The sequence below is a fragment of the Pecten maximus genome, chromosome 17 (assembly GCF_902652985.1).
Source record: "Pecten maximus chromosome 17, xPecMax1.1, whole genome shotgun sequence".
Classification (NCBI taxonomy): Eukaryota; Metazoa; Mollusca; class Bivalvia; order Pectinida; family Pectinidae; genus Pecten; species Pecten maximus.
The window spans coordinates 10,945,776-10,962,793 of NC_047031.1; the positions used below are offsets into that span (position 1 = coordinate 10,945,776).

Consider the following 17,018-nt stretch of genomic DNA (forward strand, 5'->3'; position numbering starts at 1 on the left):
ACTATACTTATCAAACGCTGCGCTGATACCGACAAAGCAGGTCACGTGACTTTGTAGCCCGCCAATCTACGAACCACTGAATGCCGGTAATCCAAGGTCAGGTTAGTGCGTTTTGGATTTAATTGTGTTTTACAGTGTAGGGATTATCTCCCTTCCACTTAGTAATGTGAATAAGCCGTTTTGTAACCCATTTTTTCTACATGCTGATATACTTTAAAACATTATTGTATTCAAAAAACCATTTGAAATCTTAGTTGTATCAGACTTTTTTGACGTTTTTCTGCCAAACCCAATTCACCATGCATCGGACACAAATTCACCATGCATCGGACAGTGTCCGAAGCATGGTATGATAGTTAAATTTTACACTTGTAGCATGGGGGCTTATGGGGGAAAAGCTTGTGTCTATGATAAATTATGTATTGTAAAATAAAATATCTTATTTTCAGGAAAAATGAAGAATGTGATAATTAGAGGGGTTTATGCTGTTGGAATGCATCATTGGGGACCAAGACATCTGGAAATCGACCAGGTCTTATATCTTAAACATGAACCTGAAAACCCTTACGATGAGAATGCGGTTGCTATATGTTATGACAAAGAGAGGCGCAAGAATGCAGCTTATCTGCAAAGGAATGATGCCAAATTCATATCAGATATTTTGAAACAAGAAATACCCTGTGGATTAGTGTATTTAAAAGCAAAAGACAAGCCTTCCAAATTCAAGAAGTATAGTGGTCCAATGCAGAGGTGTAACATTGGGTTTAAGGCAGAGGACAAAGACGTTGAACATGTTAAATCAATTTGTAAATGTCAGCCGATTGAAATCTTGATTAATTAAATTTGTATTAAATAGTATAATTTAATTTAAGTATAAATACTGTGTTTTGTTTTAATTTGATAGAATGGGACCCAAAAAGAACCATTGGACGGCGGAAGCCATGAGTGCCGCCGTTCACGAGGTGAAGTTTGGCGGGAGTAGTGTAAGGCGGGCTGCGGCCAAATATAATGTCCCCAAATCTAGTCTTGGGGACAGGGTAAGTGGGCGCATTGATGAAGGTGCCGTAAATGGCAAAGCGCCTATGCTTCCAAAGGAAGATGAACACTTTTTAATTAATACAGCAACAAAGCGATCCCAAATGGGGATTGGCTTTAGCAAGCTAAATTTCAAGAGAGCGGCAGCGGCTCTTGCCCAGAAAAGGGGCTTGTCATTTAAGGCTACAGTGCCATCGGAAAAATGGTGGACACTGTTCAAACGTCGCCACGGGGAGGTGTCCCTTCGACAGCCTGAGGGTACGGCAGGTGTCCGACACCGGATGATGCGGCCAGAACGGGTTAAGTCATATTTTACCGTTCTACAGAACGAACTTTCTAGTAACAACTTGTCTGGCAGTCCCCAGTTTATCTGGAATATGGATGAGACTGCAATCAACTTATCTTCGGACCCGGTTAAAGTTGTTTCAAGGTACAATGGCGTTATTTGAATCACTGTTATTTCAATTTTACAATAATTAATAATTGATTCTGTTCCATCAAAATAAAAGACTGCTAAAAACCACGTAGCATACAAATAAATGAAACGTAGGAAAAGAACACTACGAGACATAAAACAATTTACTTTCTCACACACTGATGGACATATGATTATAAAACCAACATGAACATGGAGGCCTATATATTTCCGTAACGGTTGCAATTAATATTTACCAACAACTACATTTAATGTCATACAGGTCTTACTGTACAAGGTGGCAACTACGCAATGTATGGTTCTTAAAATGTTCATTGTATAGTCCAAAATGTCATTGCTAAAATAGCATGTCTGTAATGTTTGCCGTCCAGTGTAAGAGTGACCAGTGAAATACACAGGTACAGGTAAGAACATGCAATCACGTGGCAATACAATAATTATACATAACAAATCAAGAAAACTAATATACACGACACGTGAACCGGTTAGACTAGTACAGAGAAAAATATAACCAGAGGGATCTTGGCGCCCACCATTGAATGTTCTTCATAGGTTCCATGTCAGATTGATCTTTTCTCTACTTTTCTCTTCTTCTAAGTCTTACTAATCTGTGTAAACTCAGAAGAAACCTCTAGTACTTTTCAAACAAGGGAAACCTATATATAAAATTTAAGATTTAGGCACCAAGGGGAACCTATATATATGGAATTTGAGAAAGATTCCTTCAGTGCTTTCTGAGAAATAGTGATAACAAACTTCAATTGTCAAAATCCAAGATGGCTGCTTGTCGGCCATGTTGTTTTCCGATTGGTCTCAAAATGCAATATGCATAACTAGGCACCTGGGGGAACCTACATATGAAATTTCAGGAAGATCCCTTCATTAGTTTCTTAGTAATAGTGATAACCAGTTTCAATTTTCGAAATCCAAGATGGCTGCCTGTCGGCCATGTTGTTTTCTGATTGGTCTCAAAATGCAATATGCATAACTAGGCACCAAGGGGAACCTACATATGAAATTTGAGAAAGATCCCTTCAGTACTTTCTCAGAAATGGCAATAACAAACTTTAATGGTCAAAATCCAAGATGGCTGCCTGTCAGCCATGTTGTTTTCCGATTGGTCTCAAAATGCTATATGCATAACTAAGCACCAAGGGGAACATACATAACAAATATGAAAAAGATCCCTTTAGTACTTTCACAGAGCGATAACAAACTTCAATTGTCAAAATCCAAGATGGCTGCCTGTCGGCCATGTTGTTTTTAGATCGGTCTCAAAATGCAATATGCATAACTAGGCACTAAGGGGAACCTACATATGAAATTTGAGAAAGATCCCTTCAGTGCTTTTTGAGAAATAGCGATAACAATCTTCAATTGTCAAAATCTAAGATGGCTGCCTGTCGGCCATGTTGTTTTCTGATTGGTTTCAAAATGCAATATGCATAACTAGGCACCAAGGGGAACCTACATATGAAATTTGAGAAAGATCCCTTCAGTACTTTCTTAGAAATAGCGATAACAAACTTCAACGGTCAAAATCCAAGATGGCTGCCCGTCGGCCATGTTGTTTTCCGATCGGTCCCAAAATGCAATATGCATTACTAGGCACCAAGGGAAACCTACATATAAAATTTGAGAAAGATCCCTTCAGTACTTTCTCAGAAATAGCGATAACAAACTTCAATGGTCAAAATCCAAGATGGCTGCCCGTCGGCCATGTTGTTTTCCGATCGGTCCCAAAATGCAATATGCATAACTAGCCACCAAGGGAAACCCCCATATCAAATTTGAGAAAGATCCCTTCAGTACTTTCTTAGAAATAGCGATAACAAACTTCAATTGTCAAAATCCAAGATGGCTGCCTGTCGGCCATGTTGTTTTCCGATCGGTCCCAAAATGCAATATGCATAACTAGGCACCAAGGGGAACCTACATATGAAATTTGAGAAAGATCCCTTCAGTACTTTCTGAGGATTAGCGATAACAAGAATTGTTTACGGACGGACGGACGGACGGACGGAGGGAGGGAGGGAGGGAGGGACGGACGGACCACGGACCACGGACGCAGGGCGATTTGAATAGCCCACCATCTGATGATGGTGGGCTAAAAATAGGGCATGTACAGAGTCAGAGAGTGTAAATGTAATGAAGTATGAATAAAAGTAAACAACACCAACACACATATATAAACGGCAGACGAAAACAATTCAGTAAAATTTCATATTTATTTTATGTGCATGTGTGTTTACAATCTGAACATTACTTTTACTCACTTCAGGAAAGGTTCGAAAAACATACAAACAAAGTGTGGGAACCGCGAAAATATTACCATGATTGCCTGCGGGAATGCCGCAGGGAGGATGCTGGCTCCCCACTTCATTGTGAAGGGGAAAACGAAACAGGCATTAAAGTCCTGGGACACGGATATGGCCCCGAAGGGATCGTTCATCAGCGTGTCCGATTCTGGTTGGATAAAACAGGTACAAAGTAAAGGAAATGTTCTAATTTTCGGTATAACTTTGCACGAGAAAATGTTGCCTCCCTGCAAAAGATATTGCACTATAGTCTCAATTCAAATGATGCAAACATAGCATTGATAATCGTTTATAAAAGGTAACTAACTAAAAGTATCTCTGAATTTCCCTTAACGCAATTTCTTCAGCTACGTATTTGAAGTACCGTATTCGACCTAATAATCCCCCTCCCCCTCCGATGTTCATTTCACTTGTTACGTAATGTTTTGTTTTAGTATACGTCGATGAGGAAAAGTTCACCATAAAAAACGTAAAATAAGTATAATTTCAATTCACAAAGACAGACAAATATGTTGCATGGAGTCTTGGAAGTTAACGTGATTTATGAATATGGTCAATTTTTCTGACATAGTCTAAATTTTGTCCTGATAAGTGCCCCTCCATTTTCTTAAGATTTTTTAAGCGCTCGGGCGGTTATTGGGTCAAATACGGTACTCTAACTATTCAATTTATTCGCATTTATAGGGACTCTCATCGTTGTGGTTTTTGGAGGTCTTCTTGAAGAACATCGGACCACATCGTCCTCAGATTTTAATTTTTGATGGCCACGATTCGCACCACCACATCGAGCTTATTGAATCGGCTCGTGAAAACAATATAGTTTTGATGGAGATGCCGTCACACTGTTCTCACTGGCTCCAACCCTTAGACAGGTAGAATCAATATCAAATAAGCGGTTCAATTTTTATCCAACCAATTGTTTGTGAACTATACATTTATCGTTTGTTAATTAATTATCTAATATCTAAATTATAAATCACGGCGGTGAAAGGTGACTGTCCAGTTAAGCAGCATGACGTCACAGTCAAATAATTAAATTGTTTTTTTAGTGTCTATACATGCATATCCAATATTGTTACATATCCAGATTTTTTAACGTTACTTACAAAATGAATCTCTTTTTTGGTATTTCTTTTTGTATTTTCAAACTATTCAGAACTGTATTTGGGCCTTTCAAAAAATCTTGGAAAGAGACCACCACCTCATTCCTGGCTCAGACAGCATGCCCTGTCACCCATGCCAACTTTTTTCGGCTTGTAACGAAAGCCTGGAATCAGCTTAAACCAGAATACTTGGTGAACGGTTTTCGGGCAACCGGGATTTACCCCTGTGATGGAACCGTTATCCCTAAAGAGGCATTTCTTCCATCATCAGTGTATGCAGGTGTGTCATTTTATGTTTTCTTTGGCTATTTTACCATCAGCTATCCTTTGTGCACAATACTGCACATATATGACCCGATGCGACCTTAGAACAAGTCCCTGTGTAACTTTTCCGTACGTTTCTTCAAAACGGTATCTAAGTCCCTTTGTTAATTCTTGTCTGTTACATGCGGGGTTTTTAGGTCATCTGACCGGAAGGGTCAGGATGACCTATAGTCATCATGTTTCGTCCGTCGTCGTGCGCCGTCCGCCGTGCGCCGTGCGTAAACTTTTCACATTTCAAACTTCTTCTCCAGTTCCACCAGTGCTATTAAACTGAAACTTGCCTGAAATGATCCTGAGATGGCCCTGACTAAGTGTTGTTATTTTTCGGGTCGGTCCGAAATCCAAGATGGCCGCCATAGCCGCTATTTTGAAAACACATTTTAAACTTCTTCTCATCTTCCACCAGTGCTATTGGGCTGAAATTTGCCTGAAATAAAATCATTGACTTGGCAGCCATGGCGGCCATTTGTAACATGATTGTGCAATCATGGTTATCCTGAACAATGCCTATTTTAAACTTCTTCTCAAATTCCCCCAATGGGATTCAGCTCTAACTTACCAGAAATGATCCTGAGATGGCCCTAACCAAGTGTTGTTATTTATTGGGTCGGTCAGAAATCCAAGATGGCCACCATGGCAAACGGTGCCACTATATACTTGCTACAGAGAATACATACTACAATTATATAAGGTTTTTAATTTAGAGTCAGATGACCGTTAAGGCCCCTGGGCCTCTTGTTTTCTTTTCCTTCTTCCTTTCTTATTCTCTTTATTGTGTTTACCCGATAGATGAAATGGAGAACCAGACACCCAAGCCATGCACACCCGAGCCATGCACTCCCAAGCCATGTACACCTGAGCCATGCACTCATACAGAGCCATTCAGTGACGTACGCGTGTCCGACAACACCGTGTCGTTAACGTTACAGGAACTGCCACAGCTGCATTATGATGAAAGGACAGAGGGTACCCTTGTCGATTTGGGGATCTCCATAACAGACAGTGGGGTAGTGGTGTCATCAGTGCCATTAGACGGCAGTCTCGACAGGGACATGGCAGATATTGCGGACAATATCGGGGCGTCACCACCGGATCCCTTGCTAAACGCGTCCTCATCCGACACGTGTCCCCCGGAGCTGGCATTAGCTGCCATTGAATGCAGTATAAGTCAGGCAAAAAAAGCCCAGTATGAAAAAGCTCTCTCTGCTGGTATTGATGTGGCTGGTGACCGTACGTTCCAGGCTTGGAAGACGTATAAAGTTAAAATGTGTCCACAGGTATTCGTCACGGTTACAGTTAAATAAAGATATAATATAATGTAATGACATTTATATTATGAGATACGTGTGATGGAATTGATAAGTACCTGTATTAGTATGTGTATGTAATCAATGTATTGTGTAATAATTGACTAATTCAACTATATCTTTCCTTTTCGTTTAGATCACACAGTCTTCAGATTCGTGGCTCCTGGAGGTGCCATCTGTACCGCTACATAAGAAACCAACAACCACAACAAAAGGCGGTTACTTTGTAATATCATGCGACAAGGCATTTGAAGAGAAAAAAATCGCGGAAAACAACAAGTTGATAAAACTAGAGGAAAAAAAAGCGCGCGCTGCCAAACGGCTTGCGGCAAAGAAATCGACAACAGCAAAATAAATTATGAAATTGGAACCGGATTAAATATGTCTAATCTATTTTTTATGAAACCTATATATTGATGACACCCTGTCTTTTTACATTATAATACAAACGGTAAAATTAATTTGAAACTTCCAATTATTTTTTTTTAAATCGGATATGCATCCAAAATTTAATCATGTGATTATGACAACTTAACTTTAAGGTAAGGTAACTTCATTCAAGTATTCTTTGTGTTTGTAGAATGAGCAATGGTTGCCGATTTTCGTTCTGCTGTGTTTCAGTATATACAAATTTACGTCCCTAGTTTGAGCTTACAGAAGTTCATAAATGTTTTAGTGTGTTATAATACCATTGTTGAGGTGTTAAATTGAATGTATTCAAAGAAATAATCGTGTGTCCGGTGTATGGTATCGGACTGTCCGATGTATGGTATGAGACCGTCCGATCCATGGTATACCTAGCGTATATTAGAAATAAGACGTCTTTCGTACACACTCTTGTCTCATTCGGCTTCTATGTAGTAGAAAAGTCATTCGGAACACATTCGCCTTTATTGTGTTGTATTGGAATGGGGTATAACGTACCAGCGAAGGAACGAACGTGCAACTTCCGAGAGAGGTGTCCGATGCATGGTGAACTCACCCTAATTAATAGCAGTTACTGAGCTATAAGGTATAGAGGTTTCATCCAGCACTGTTGTTCTCAATTCAGTTGAATTACTCTTCACATTCACCTTGAGCTCTTTCATTTCTGCTAGCTCCCATCAAATTCTTGTACCAATTAACATTAAACAATATTTTAAATACAGCACTTTGTGTCAAACACTTAGCCTAGATACACAATTTCAGAACAATCAAAGAGCTTAAGAGCTTAAAACTAGTCTATAATAGACATGGGTCATCAGAATATTATGGCAATTATAATTATAAGGAAGCAGATACATGTACATGTATAAGAAAACAGAAACTTAAACAATATAATTATATACATGTAAATTGGGATTTTTTCCCAAACTAGCCGAAATTATTCAATCACTTACAAAAAATATTTGATAAAAACAAGAATATATATCTTAAAAAAAAGATAAAACTGTGATAAGCCTTAGGAAGGTGGAACAGATGTCAAAAAAAAAACGGCGAAGAGACCGGTTCAAGTTATGTCAATTCTGTCGCTTACCTGGCGTTTGAACTTTACTGATGTAGTTATATAATTCACTTCTCGAGGAGGGCAAAACCAACGCCCAAATATGTTCCTTTCGTCGCCCGACTCAGTTGATAACCTTCTATGAGTAATACACCATCACTTCACAACAAAATGGCGACTCGGTTATTTATCGACACTCTAAATTCTACCGGTGTCTCGGGTTTAAGCCTTGTCCGGATGCATAGGTTCACCACAGGAAACTCTTAATCTGGAACCTCCCTAGCTCTGACACAAAATCATACACAAAGTAAGACATGGCCAGGAAAGTGTAGCATAACTTGTCCAGGAAAAGGGTCCTTCACAGTTTCCTCCTTGTTGACCTAACCCGGAAGTGAATAGAAAAGTTTTACAGTGACAAATATTTTTAAAAAGTAAAAACTAAAATGACATTTTTATCGACGTAGGAGAATAGAATTAAGATGTACATAAAAGAGTAAAACATACTTGCTTAAGCTGAAAAATTAAGAAATCAAACGCAAATCAGCGTGTTTCAAGTTTTATTTTTGCCGCTTATATAATTGAAAACATTAAAGTGTCGCTTATATCTTTCCAAAACTAAATATGGGAGACACGTGCGTCAAACAGATCATAACAAAATGTTTGTTTATGCTGCTAGTTGGCGTCTCCACATGCAGATCACAACAACTTGAAGTTGTGTCAAAGGATGCTGTCCAGGAAATCATCAAGGACACGAAATATGTCCTAGTTTTATTTTGTAAGTGTTGTGAATTTCTCAAAAAACTCTTGACAGAATCTTTTTTGCAGATGCACACGTCTGCAACGTGAACGTGCCAGTGGCAGTGACCATATGCAACACGGTACAATGCTTAGGCTGCTAAAACTGATTAGAATATTGCTGGCTCCAAATGTTTTACCGGTCGTGAAGCAGGGATTCACTTGGCCCAAGTTTCCTCTGGCCCTGTCACCATGTCTGGGCCAGAGCGCACTACTATGTGAAAACGTGGAATTATCCGACACCGTTTGGTGTCGCTAAAACTTTAGTGCAAGTACAATAAGATTGGGTGTGACATAACGCCTACCTTACATATATGGATAAATGAGATATTTATTTCCCCCAGAACACCCATTTAGTCCCATCTACATAGGATCTAGGTGTTTTATTCCGTCTGTATAGACCATCGCTTTAAGCTAGTCAAAATTTCATACTTGACTCGGCACCATATTGCTAACTATGCTAACATACGACACATAGAAAGATACTTACGTAAATGCTAGCCCGTTCAAAATTACCATCACCCAGAATAAGGAGACTCAGAAATTCTGCAATAGAAGTCTTGAAAATCACAAACAAACAAGCACCAACATACTTACATGACTTAAATCAATATCACGGAAAACGCAACACATTCAGATATCACAACACTGCAGATATACCACATGTTATAATTAGGACAACAAAATATGGCAAGCACTCTTTTCGGTCATAAGCAACAAAAATCTGGAATGCCCTAGTTATCAGACCAATTCAGAATAACAACATCACTCACACAATTCAAATCACTGACAAATAACTGGTATGAGCAACAAATGCAAATGCAGCACATGCAAACAAAACATATAGACATTATACACATATTATCAGACAAGCAGGATTTTTTTTAGCCCACCATCATCAGATGCATTTTCAGATCAATCGGAAAACAACATGGCCGACAGGCAGCCATCTTTGATTTTGATAATTGAAGTTTGTTATCGCTATTTCTATGGAAGTACTGAAGTAGCTTTCCCTTGGTCCCTAGTCATGCATATTACATTTTGGGACCAATCGGAAAACAACATGGCTGACAGGCAGCTAAATCTTGGATTTTGGCAATTGCAGGTTGCTCCTGCTATATTGTACCATATCAAGTTATTAAATGTTTTGAAAGAAGAATGAAAGCGGTGAAAAGAAGAGAAAAGATAAGTCTGAAAGAGATTATTTAGTGGTGGGCACCAATTAAGATCCCTCAAGGATCTCTTGGTTTCTTTTTTTTTTTTTTTCTAGAGTCTAAATAAACTTAATGTTTACTATCCATATTGTAAAGTGGTACTGCTATATCTAAAGAGGTAACTCTAAAAAAAATTACTTCCAAGCAATTATTTTCTGCAATTATTTGTTATTACAAAGTTATAAGTTCCAAAATATTATTTTTTGATGAACTCACAATCTGGTAAATACACTTATGCTTGCTATGTTTTATTTATTTTGTATTTGTGCATGTCCTTTACTTTATGAGCTCATTAGAACTAATGTTGACTTGTTATAATATGTACAGACTATAGATAAAGTTTTAATTGAATTACTCTTCGGCACCTGTCAGAAATTGTCTGTCCATCGTCCAGAGCTACATTATTGTAGCTAGGATTTGTTAGGATATTACTCAAAATAAAATTGGCTGCGGTTCTTATATGATATATTGCACAAGAGGAATTAAAACTCTATCAATTGGATTTGTAGTAGGTTTTTTATCATTAATTTTTTTTAAAAAGATTTCATTATAGTGTAAATTTAAGGTTTATCTTCCTGATTTCAAAATGTGGATGCTTTTCATTTTATTTTTTTACTGTTTGTAGATTTTTTTCTCAAATACGCTATATATGTACATATATTTTAATATTTATTATTTTATCAGACAAAAATATTTTTAAATTCAATGTATTGTTACTTCAATAATATCTGTTAATTCAACCATGAAATAATTTCATAGTACATTATCAAGAATCAGAAGTTTTGTATATTCTCATTTATGTACGTTCTGTAGAGACATATAATATCTACACAACAATTTAAGTTACGTGTATGTACATGTACCTGTATGTACTGTATGTACTGTATGTACTGTATGTATAATTGGTACTCTCAGGACACGCCTTTTGTCATGGCCATGCACCTAGGCCCCACAACCCACCTTACCACCACCTTATGGACCTCCATAACACCTTAACAATATATATGTATCAGATGAGGATCTGTCTTAAGGTGTGCCCCGTTTTAACACCTGGCTATAGTTTTGTCAAGTCCCCAATTACACACAACCCCCCCTCTGCCTTACCTACCTGTAATTAGCATCTAACACTACCCATATATGATATGGTGTGTTCTCCTTTCTCCCACTTTTTAAAAATAACATAGGGGCAGGTATGTTTTGACAGTCATTATAGTCTGCTCCATATATACCTTACCTGGATTTTACCGGTGTTCTCCCACATTACCTGGATTTTACCTGTATTCTCCCACATTACGTGGATTTTACCTGTGTTCTCACACATTACCGGGATTTTACCTGTATTCTCCCACATTGCATGGTTTTTACCTCTATTTTACACAAACTTTAAATTCATCTCATTTCGTTACTATTTAATCAATTTTTACATACCATATACCATTTTCATCAACTAGCTATAGATTTGCAGTAGACATCTATAGTACAACAACATATCTAAATGATTAAAAATGTAAAACAAATTCACATCAGGCCATTTACTACTGTCTGATAACCCTTATCAACGTGGCTAAGTATCGCTGATATTTTTCTTGGTACTAATTAACTTAACTGATTACAAATAATATATATATATACAATTGGAAAACAAGCTAAAAACTTATACTAATTCCATTCCTAAAATACGATTACAGCGTTAAATCATGGACATTAACACACAATAATGAGATGGGCAAATTAAGTTATCAACAAAATACTTCAGTTGATTACATATTTGATTTAAATTCTGGAAAATTTGATGTAACCTCAGTGATGTTTGAAAACTAATCAAGATGTAGACATTATTTTAAAATTTAACTGTTACAAAACAAATTCAGAACAGAAATGAATATTTCTTCATTTTCCTTTGTGTTTAGTGATTGATCACCCCATAAAAGAATATCTAGGTTTTCATTAATATCATACTCCTTCCTTACATTTGATAAATATTATTGTTGGATTAAACTATTGAGATCAGTGTTTGAGCTGTCTGATTTGTAAGTATACATTCATAAGGATGGCTATGTCTATCACTATTCCCTGTCTACCAATAATAAGGCAAATGCAGATTTGGATGAAATTTCTTCGGTACAAGAACATCACCTATAATGGATACATACAGGACCCCAGGACAAAATAACTAGGGCTTTTTTATTAGATGTGTATGCATGTTTAATTTTTATTATTATTATTTAATTACATGTACCCATCGTCAAGTGCCAAGTATTACTAGTTGTGTATGCATATTGAAATTTTATGAATAATCTATCATCAGTTGTCCAGTGCTGAGTGCATATGCCAAGTATTCCTCGTATACATGTAAACAATTACTATTAACTGCTAATTACTATTAGATAATTGTGTGTTTCATTTAATTTTTAATCAGCCAATGTCTAGTGCTAGATATTCTAAGTTTGCTTTTTACTTAAGCATTCTCACTTCAGGCACATATCACGTACAATGATGTACATGTTCTGTACTAGTGTATTCTCTGTATACATCCAAGTATTGAATTATACTATCTTTCTTACTCCTTATATCAATTGCCACATGCTTCAGAATTTTTGTATTTTGTATTATGCTCTGAAATTAAACTTGAATAGTGGAATCTTGAAAATATCATTATACAAAAATAAATAAATAAATAAATAAATAAATAAATAGAAATAATAAAAATAAAAGTTTTTAATAAAAAAAATAAAATAAAGTTTTTACACAATACCGAAACATTGATAGCCGCCTTTGATATAATAAACGGATATATTGTGATCTATAAAGTACATGTAGTATGACTTGATAATGTGATAATACAGGTAAATATCTACCTGTATATATGCACATTCCCAGAACAGACTACAATTGGCGTGCTATAATATCTACCTGTGGATGTTTTTCAGAATTGTATAGGGTTTGGGTTTTTTTGTGAAACATAAAAAAAATAATTAATTTTTATATACATTTTTCTTCACAATAAAGATATTCAATAAATATAATTTATATGCTGATTTTCTTTAATTACAAGAAGTGGTAAAATCCCCATCAGTTATACATTTTATGTCAAAGAACAATTTATCATTTTCTTAATGCAATAGGGAAACACTTAAATGCGCTGATCAAAATGTATCCCAAAATTTTGTTTTTAAACAATATTGCAAAAAACATGTTAGCGTGAACTGTAAAAAAAAACACCAAAATAACTTTGGCTTAAGATCCTCATGATCCACATGTGTATTTAATATATTTGTTAGCAGGTAACTTTATAGAAGAAAATTATGAAATTACAAATACAAGCAAAGTGTTGTATAGTGTGTAGTGTTAATGTATGACAAGTACAGCTCCAGATACATGAACATGTATGTGTGTTATATAAGCTTAGAACTGTTGCCCTTCCCCTCCCCATGTTTGCCAGTACAGGTATATGTATTTCATAACAAAAATGACATTAATTGTTCCCTTAGGCCATTATCTCATTCTGTGTTACCTGTAACTGATACGGTGTCATCCTGTTTCTCCCAGAACTGAAAAACATATATCCTGTTTCTCCCAAAAACTTATGTACACAATATAGGGAGAGTGTTGTTTTAACATTTAAGGTAACTGCTACCTGTACAGGTAAATCAACATTCCTGTTACCTGTACAGGTAAATTAAGGTGTCTATTGCTGAATGTATCAGTTGACAAATAAATAAGATAATAGATTTATCCATATATTCACAGATGGTTTGAATTTAAAAACAAAACGTGTAATTTAATAAGAAATAAATAGATAAAAATAAAAAGTTATGTATGTATACATGTATATTTATGATAAATTTATAGAAGTGATTCTAATTGACTTCTTTTAGATTTATCCATATATTCATAGATGGTTTGAATTTAAAAATAAACATGGAATTTAATAAGAACATTTTTAATTACAATGGTAAGTTTACAATAGCACAAAATAATATTGCTATACAAGGCAGAAACTCATATTATCTTCTTAATCGTAAAATGAAAAAGTTTATATTAAATGAAAATACAAAACTGTCATTGTTTGATACATACGTATCATGTATTTTGAATTACGCTTGTGAGGTTTGGGGCTATAACACTGCGCCACAGGTTGAAAAACTACACTTGATGGTTTTTAAGTCGATTTTGGGCGTAAAAAGATCTGTTAACAATTCTATGGTTTATTTTGAACTAGGACGTTTTCCTTTTTATATAACGAGAAAGATTTTTATTGTTAAATATTGGCTACAACTATTGAAGACTAAAAACTGTATATTGAGGGCTTGCTATAATGAATTATTTGAACTTAACATTAAAAAGCCTAATAGCAAAGCAAATTGGGTTCATCATTTGAAAAATGACTTATGTTCACTTGGTTTTGGCGATGTTATGGTATGCACAGAACGTACCAAATAAGCAACGTTTACAAGATATTTTTATCCAAGAAATGAGAGCTAGCTTAGAAAGTTCTTCTAAGTGCATCATATATCGCCGTCCATCTGTTTTCAAAATGACTGAATTCTTCTGTAGTACCAATGTAATATTTAATTCAGGCAACGGATAAAAGGAAGTCACTGTTAATTAGTTGATAAGTATTTATATATTTAATTAATAGTTAATTAATTAGTAATTGCACAACAGTTTTTAGCTCACCTGCCCGAAGGGCAAGTGAGCTTATGCCGTGGTGCGGCGTCCGCCGTCCGTCCGGCCGTCCGGCCGTCCGGCCGTCTGGCGTCAACTTTTTCATTTAAACAACTTCTTCTCAATAACCAAGAGACCCAGGGACTTGATATTGGGCCTGTAGCATGCTGGGGTGAAGGGCTACAAAGTTTGTTCAAATAAATGACCTTGACCTTCATTCAAGGTCACATGGGTCAAATAGGCTATAATCTTCAAACAACTTCTTCTCAATAACCAAGAGGCCCAGGGACTTGATATTGGGCCTGTAGCTTGCTGGGGTGAAGGGCTACATAGTTTGTTCAAATAAATGACCTTGACCTTCATTCAAGGTCACATGGGTCAAATAGGCTATAATCTTCAAACGACTTCTTCTCAATAACCAAGAGGCCCAGGGACTTGATATTGGGCCTGTGGCATGCTGGGGTGAAGGGCTACAAAGTTTGTTCAAATAAATGACCTTGACCTTCATTCAAGGTCACATGGGTCAAATAGGCTATAATCTTCAAACGACTTCTTCTCAATAACCAAAAGCCCCAGGGACTTGATATTGGGCCTGTAGCTTGCTGTTGTGAAGGGCTACAAAGTTTGTTCAAATAAATGACTTTCACCTTCATTCAAGGTCACATGGGTCAAATAGGCTATAATCTTCAAGCGACTTCTTCTCAATAACCAAGAGGCCAAGCGACTTGATATTAGGCCTGTAGCATGCTGGGATGAAGGGCTACAAAGTTTGTTCAAATAAATGACCTTGACCTACATTCAAGGTCACAGGGGTCAAATAGGCTATAATCTTCAAACGACTTCTTCTCAATAACCAAGAGGCCCAGGGACTTGATATTGGGCCTGTAGCATGCTGGGGTGAAGGGCTACAAAGTTTGTTCAAATAAATGACCTTGACCTTCATTCAAGGTCACATGGGTCAAATAGGCTATAATCTTCAAACAACTTCTTCTCAATAACCAAGAGGCCCAGGGACTTGATATTGGGCCTGTAGCATGCTGGGATGAAGGGCTACAAAATTTGTTTAAATAAATGACCTTGACCTACATTCAAGGTCACAGGGGTGAAATTTGCGATAGCCAAGAGCCTGCAAGACCTGATATTAGGCCAATAGAATGCTGGAATGAAGGACTAGAAAATTTCTAATATGAATAAAACTAGCTTACAATGATATTTGAATAAAGAGGTAATCAACATAGTATCTTTAGAAATGACCTCATCAACTTCAAAGTTGCTGTAGAGCCAGGTGAGCGATACAGGCCCATTGGGCCTCTTGTTTCTTTATCAGAACCTTCTAGAGAAAATATGTCTAGGAATATAATTTAAAGTATGTGATTGTATTTTTATGTCTTAAAAATTCGTGTAGTTTAAAATTGCAATTGTAATATTGTAATTATATGATATACACTTTTTTGTGATGGCAAAACATATTATTGAAATGTATAATACTTTGTGTTACATTGGCTGTGTTCTCCGCTGTCTTGCACAAATGTAAAATGTTGTCATATGTATGTATATATTGTGATCCTATATGCTATTTCCATACGGAATAAAATAATTGAAATTGAGAGAGATAATTACCTTCTGTGTTTACTGAATAATTAGACCCCTGTGTTAACAAATCCTGTTTCTCCCAAAAAGTTTTTACCTAGATTTTCAGTTTTGGGAGAAACAGGATTAAACCGATCACTGATACATGTACCTGGAATCAGATCCAATATGTTAGATCTTCAAAGTATTAGATTCCTGCACACGGGTACATGTACAGAAATTTCAACTATTTCAGTAAAGGAAGATGGAAGGTGTATTACAAGTAACATTTACCTTTTATAAACTTAAACTTTTGAAATGTAGAACTGTTATGATCACTTAATTACCAGTTCATTCAAAGAATCTCTTTCTTTATATGTTAAATCAATGTTTCATTAATTTCTTTATGTGTGCAGGTTTCTGACTTTAAGCATCGGATGTATACACATAGAATGTACAACATATATTATTGGCTGAATAAGGTTTTGATAAGCATAATATCACATCAAAAATGGAATTATGAAAATATATGCTGCTTAATTTAATCTGAAATTAAACTACCATATAAATTAATATTAAATTAAATGTATCAAATTGAAAATGTTCAAGTAACGATAATTGTTTTCAAATGTTTTTTTATATACTTTTATGCGATGAAAACAGAATTATGTGAAATATATAACTGATTAATCAATACAAAATATAAAGTACCAAAAGATAAATGAAACTTGGCTTGAACAATTTAATTTAGTTAAAGGATTTATAA

At 36.0% G+C, this 17,018-nt stretch overlaps 3 protein-coding genes across 3 annotated transcripts in view; 2 read left to right on the forward strand and 1 right to left on the reverse strand.

The window, feature by feature from the left end:
* The window catches only part of LOC117315480 (CDC42 small effector protein 2-like), a 71,030-nt gene extending 62,644 nt beyond the window's left edge, over positions 1–8,386 (reverse strand). Inside the window, exon 1 of the mRNA XM_033869684.1 lies at positions 8,040–8,386. The gene's annotated coding sequence lies outside the window, so the exon portion shown is untranslated. The remainder of the gene's footprint in view (positions 1–8,039) is intronic.
* Positions 4,449–6,907, forward strand: LOC117315479. Its single transcript, XM_033869683.1, has 4 exons — positions 4,449–4,661; positions 4,946–5,172; positions 6,006–6,493; positions 6,660–6,907. The coding sequence occupies exons 1-4, from the start codon at positions 4,615–4,617 to the stop codon at positions 6,876–6,878; spliced, it is 981 nt and encodes a 326-aa protein (XP_033725574.1). The 5' UTR covers positions 4,449–4,614; the 3' UTR covers positions 6,879–6,907.
* Positions 8,387–8,631: 245 nt separating the features above from the next.
* The window catches only part of LOC117315755 (thioredoxin domain-containing protein-like), a 32,123-nt gene continuing 23,736 nt past the window's right edge, over positions 8,632–17,018 (forward strand). The window contains exon 1 of the mRNA XM_033870107.1: positions 8,632–8,781. Coding sequence (XP_033725998.1) covers positions 8,673–8,781 — 109 coding nt within the window. The 5' untranslated portion in view covers positions 8,632–8,672. The remainder of the gene's footprint in view (positions 8,782–17,018) is intronic.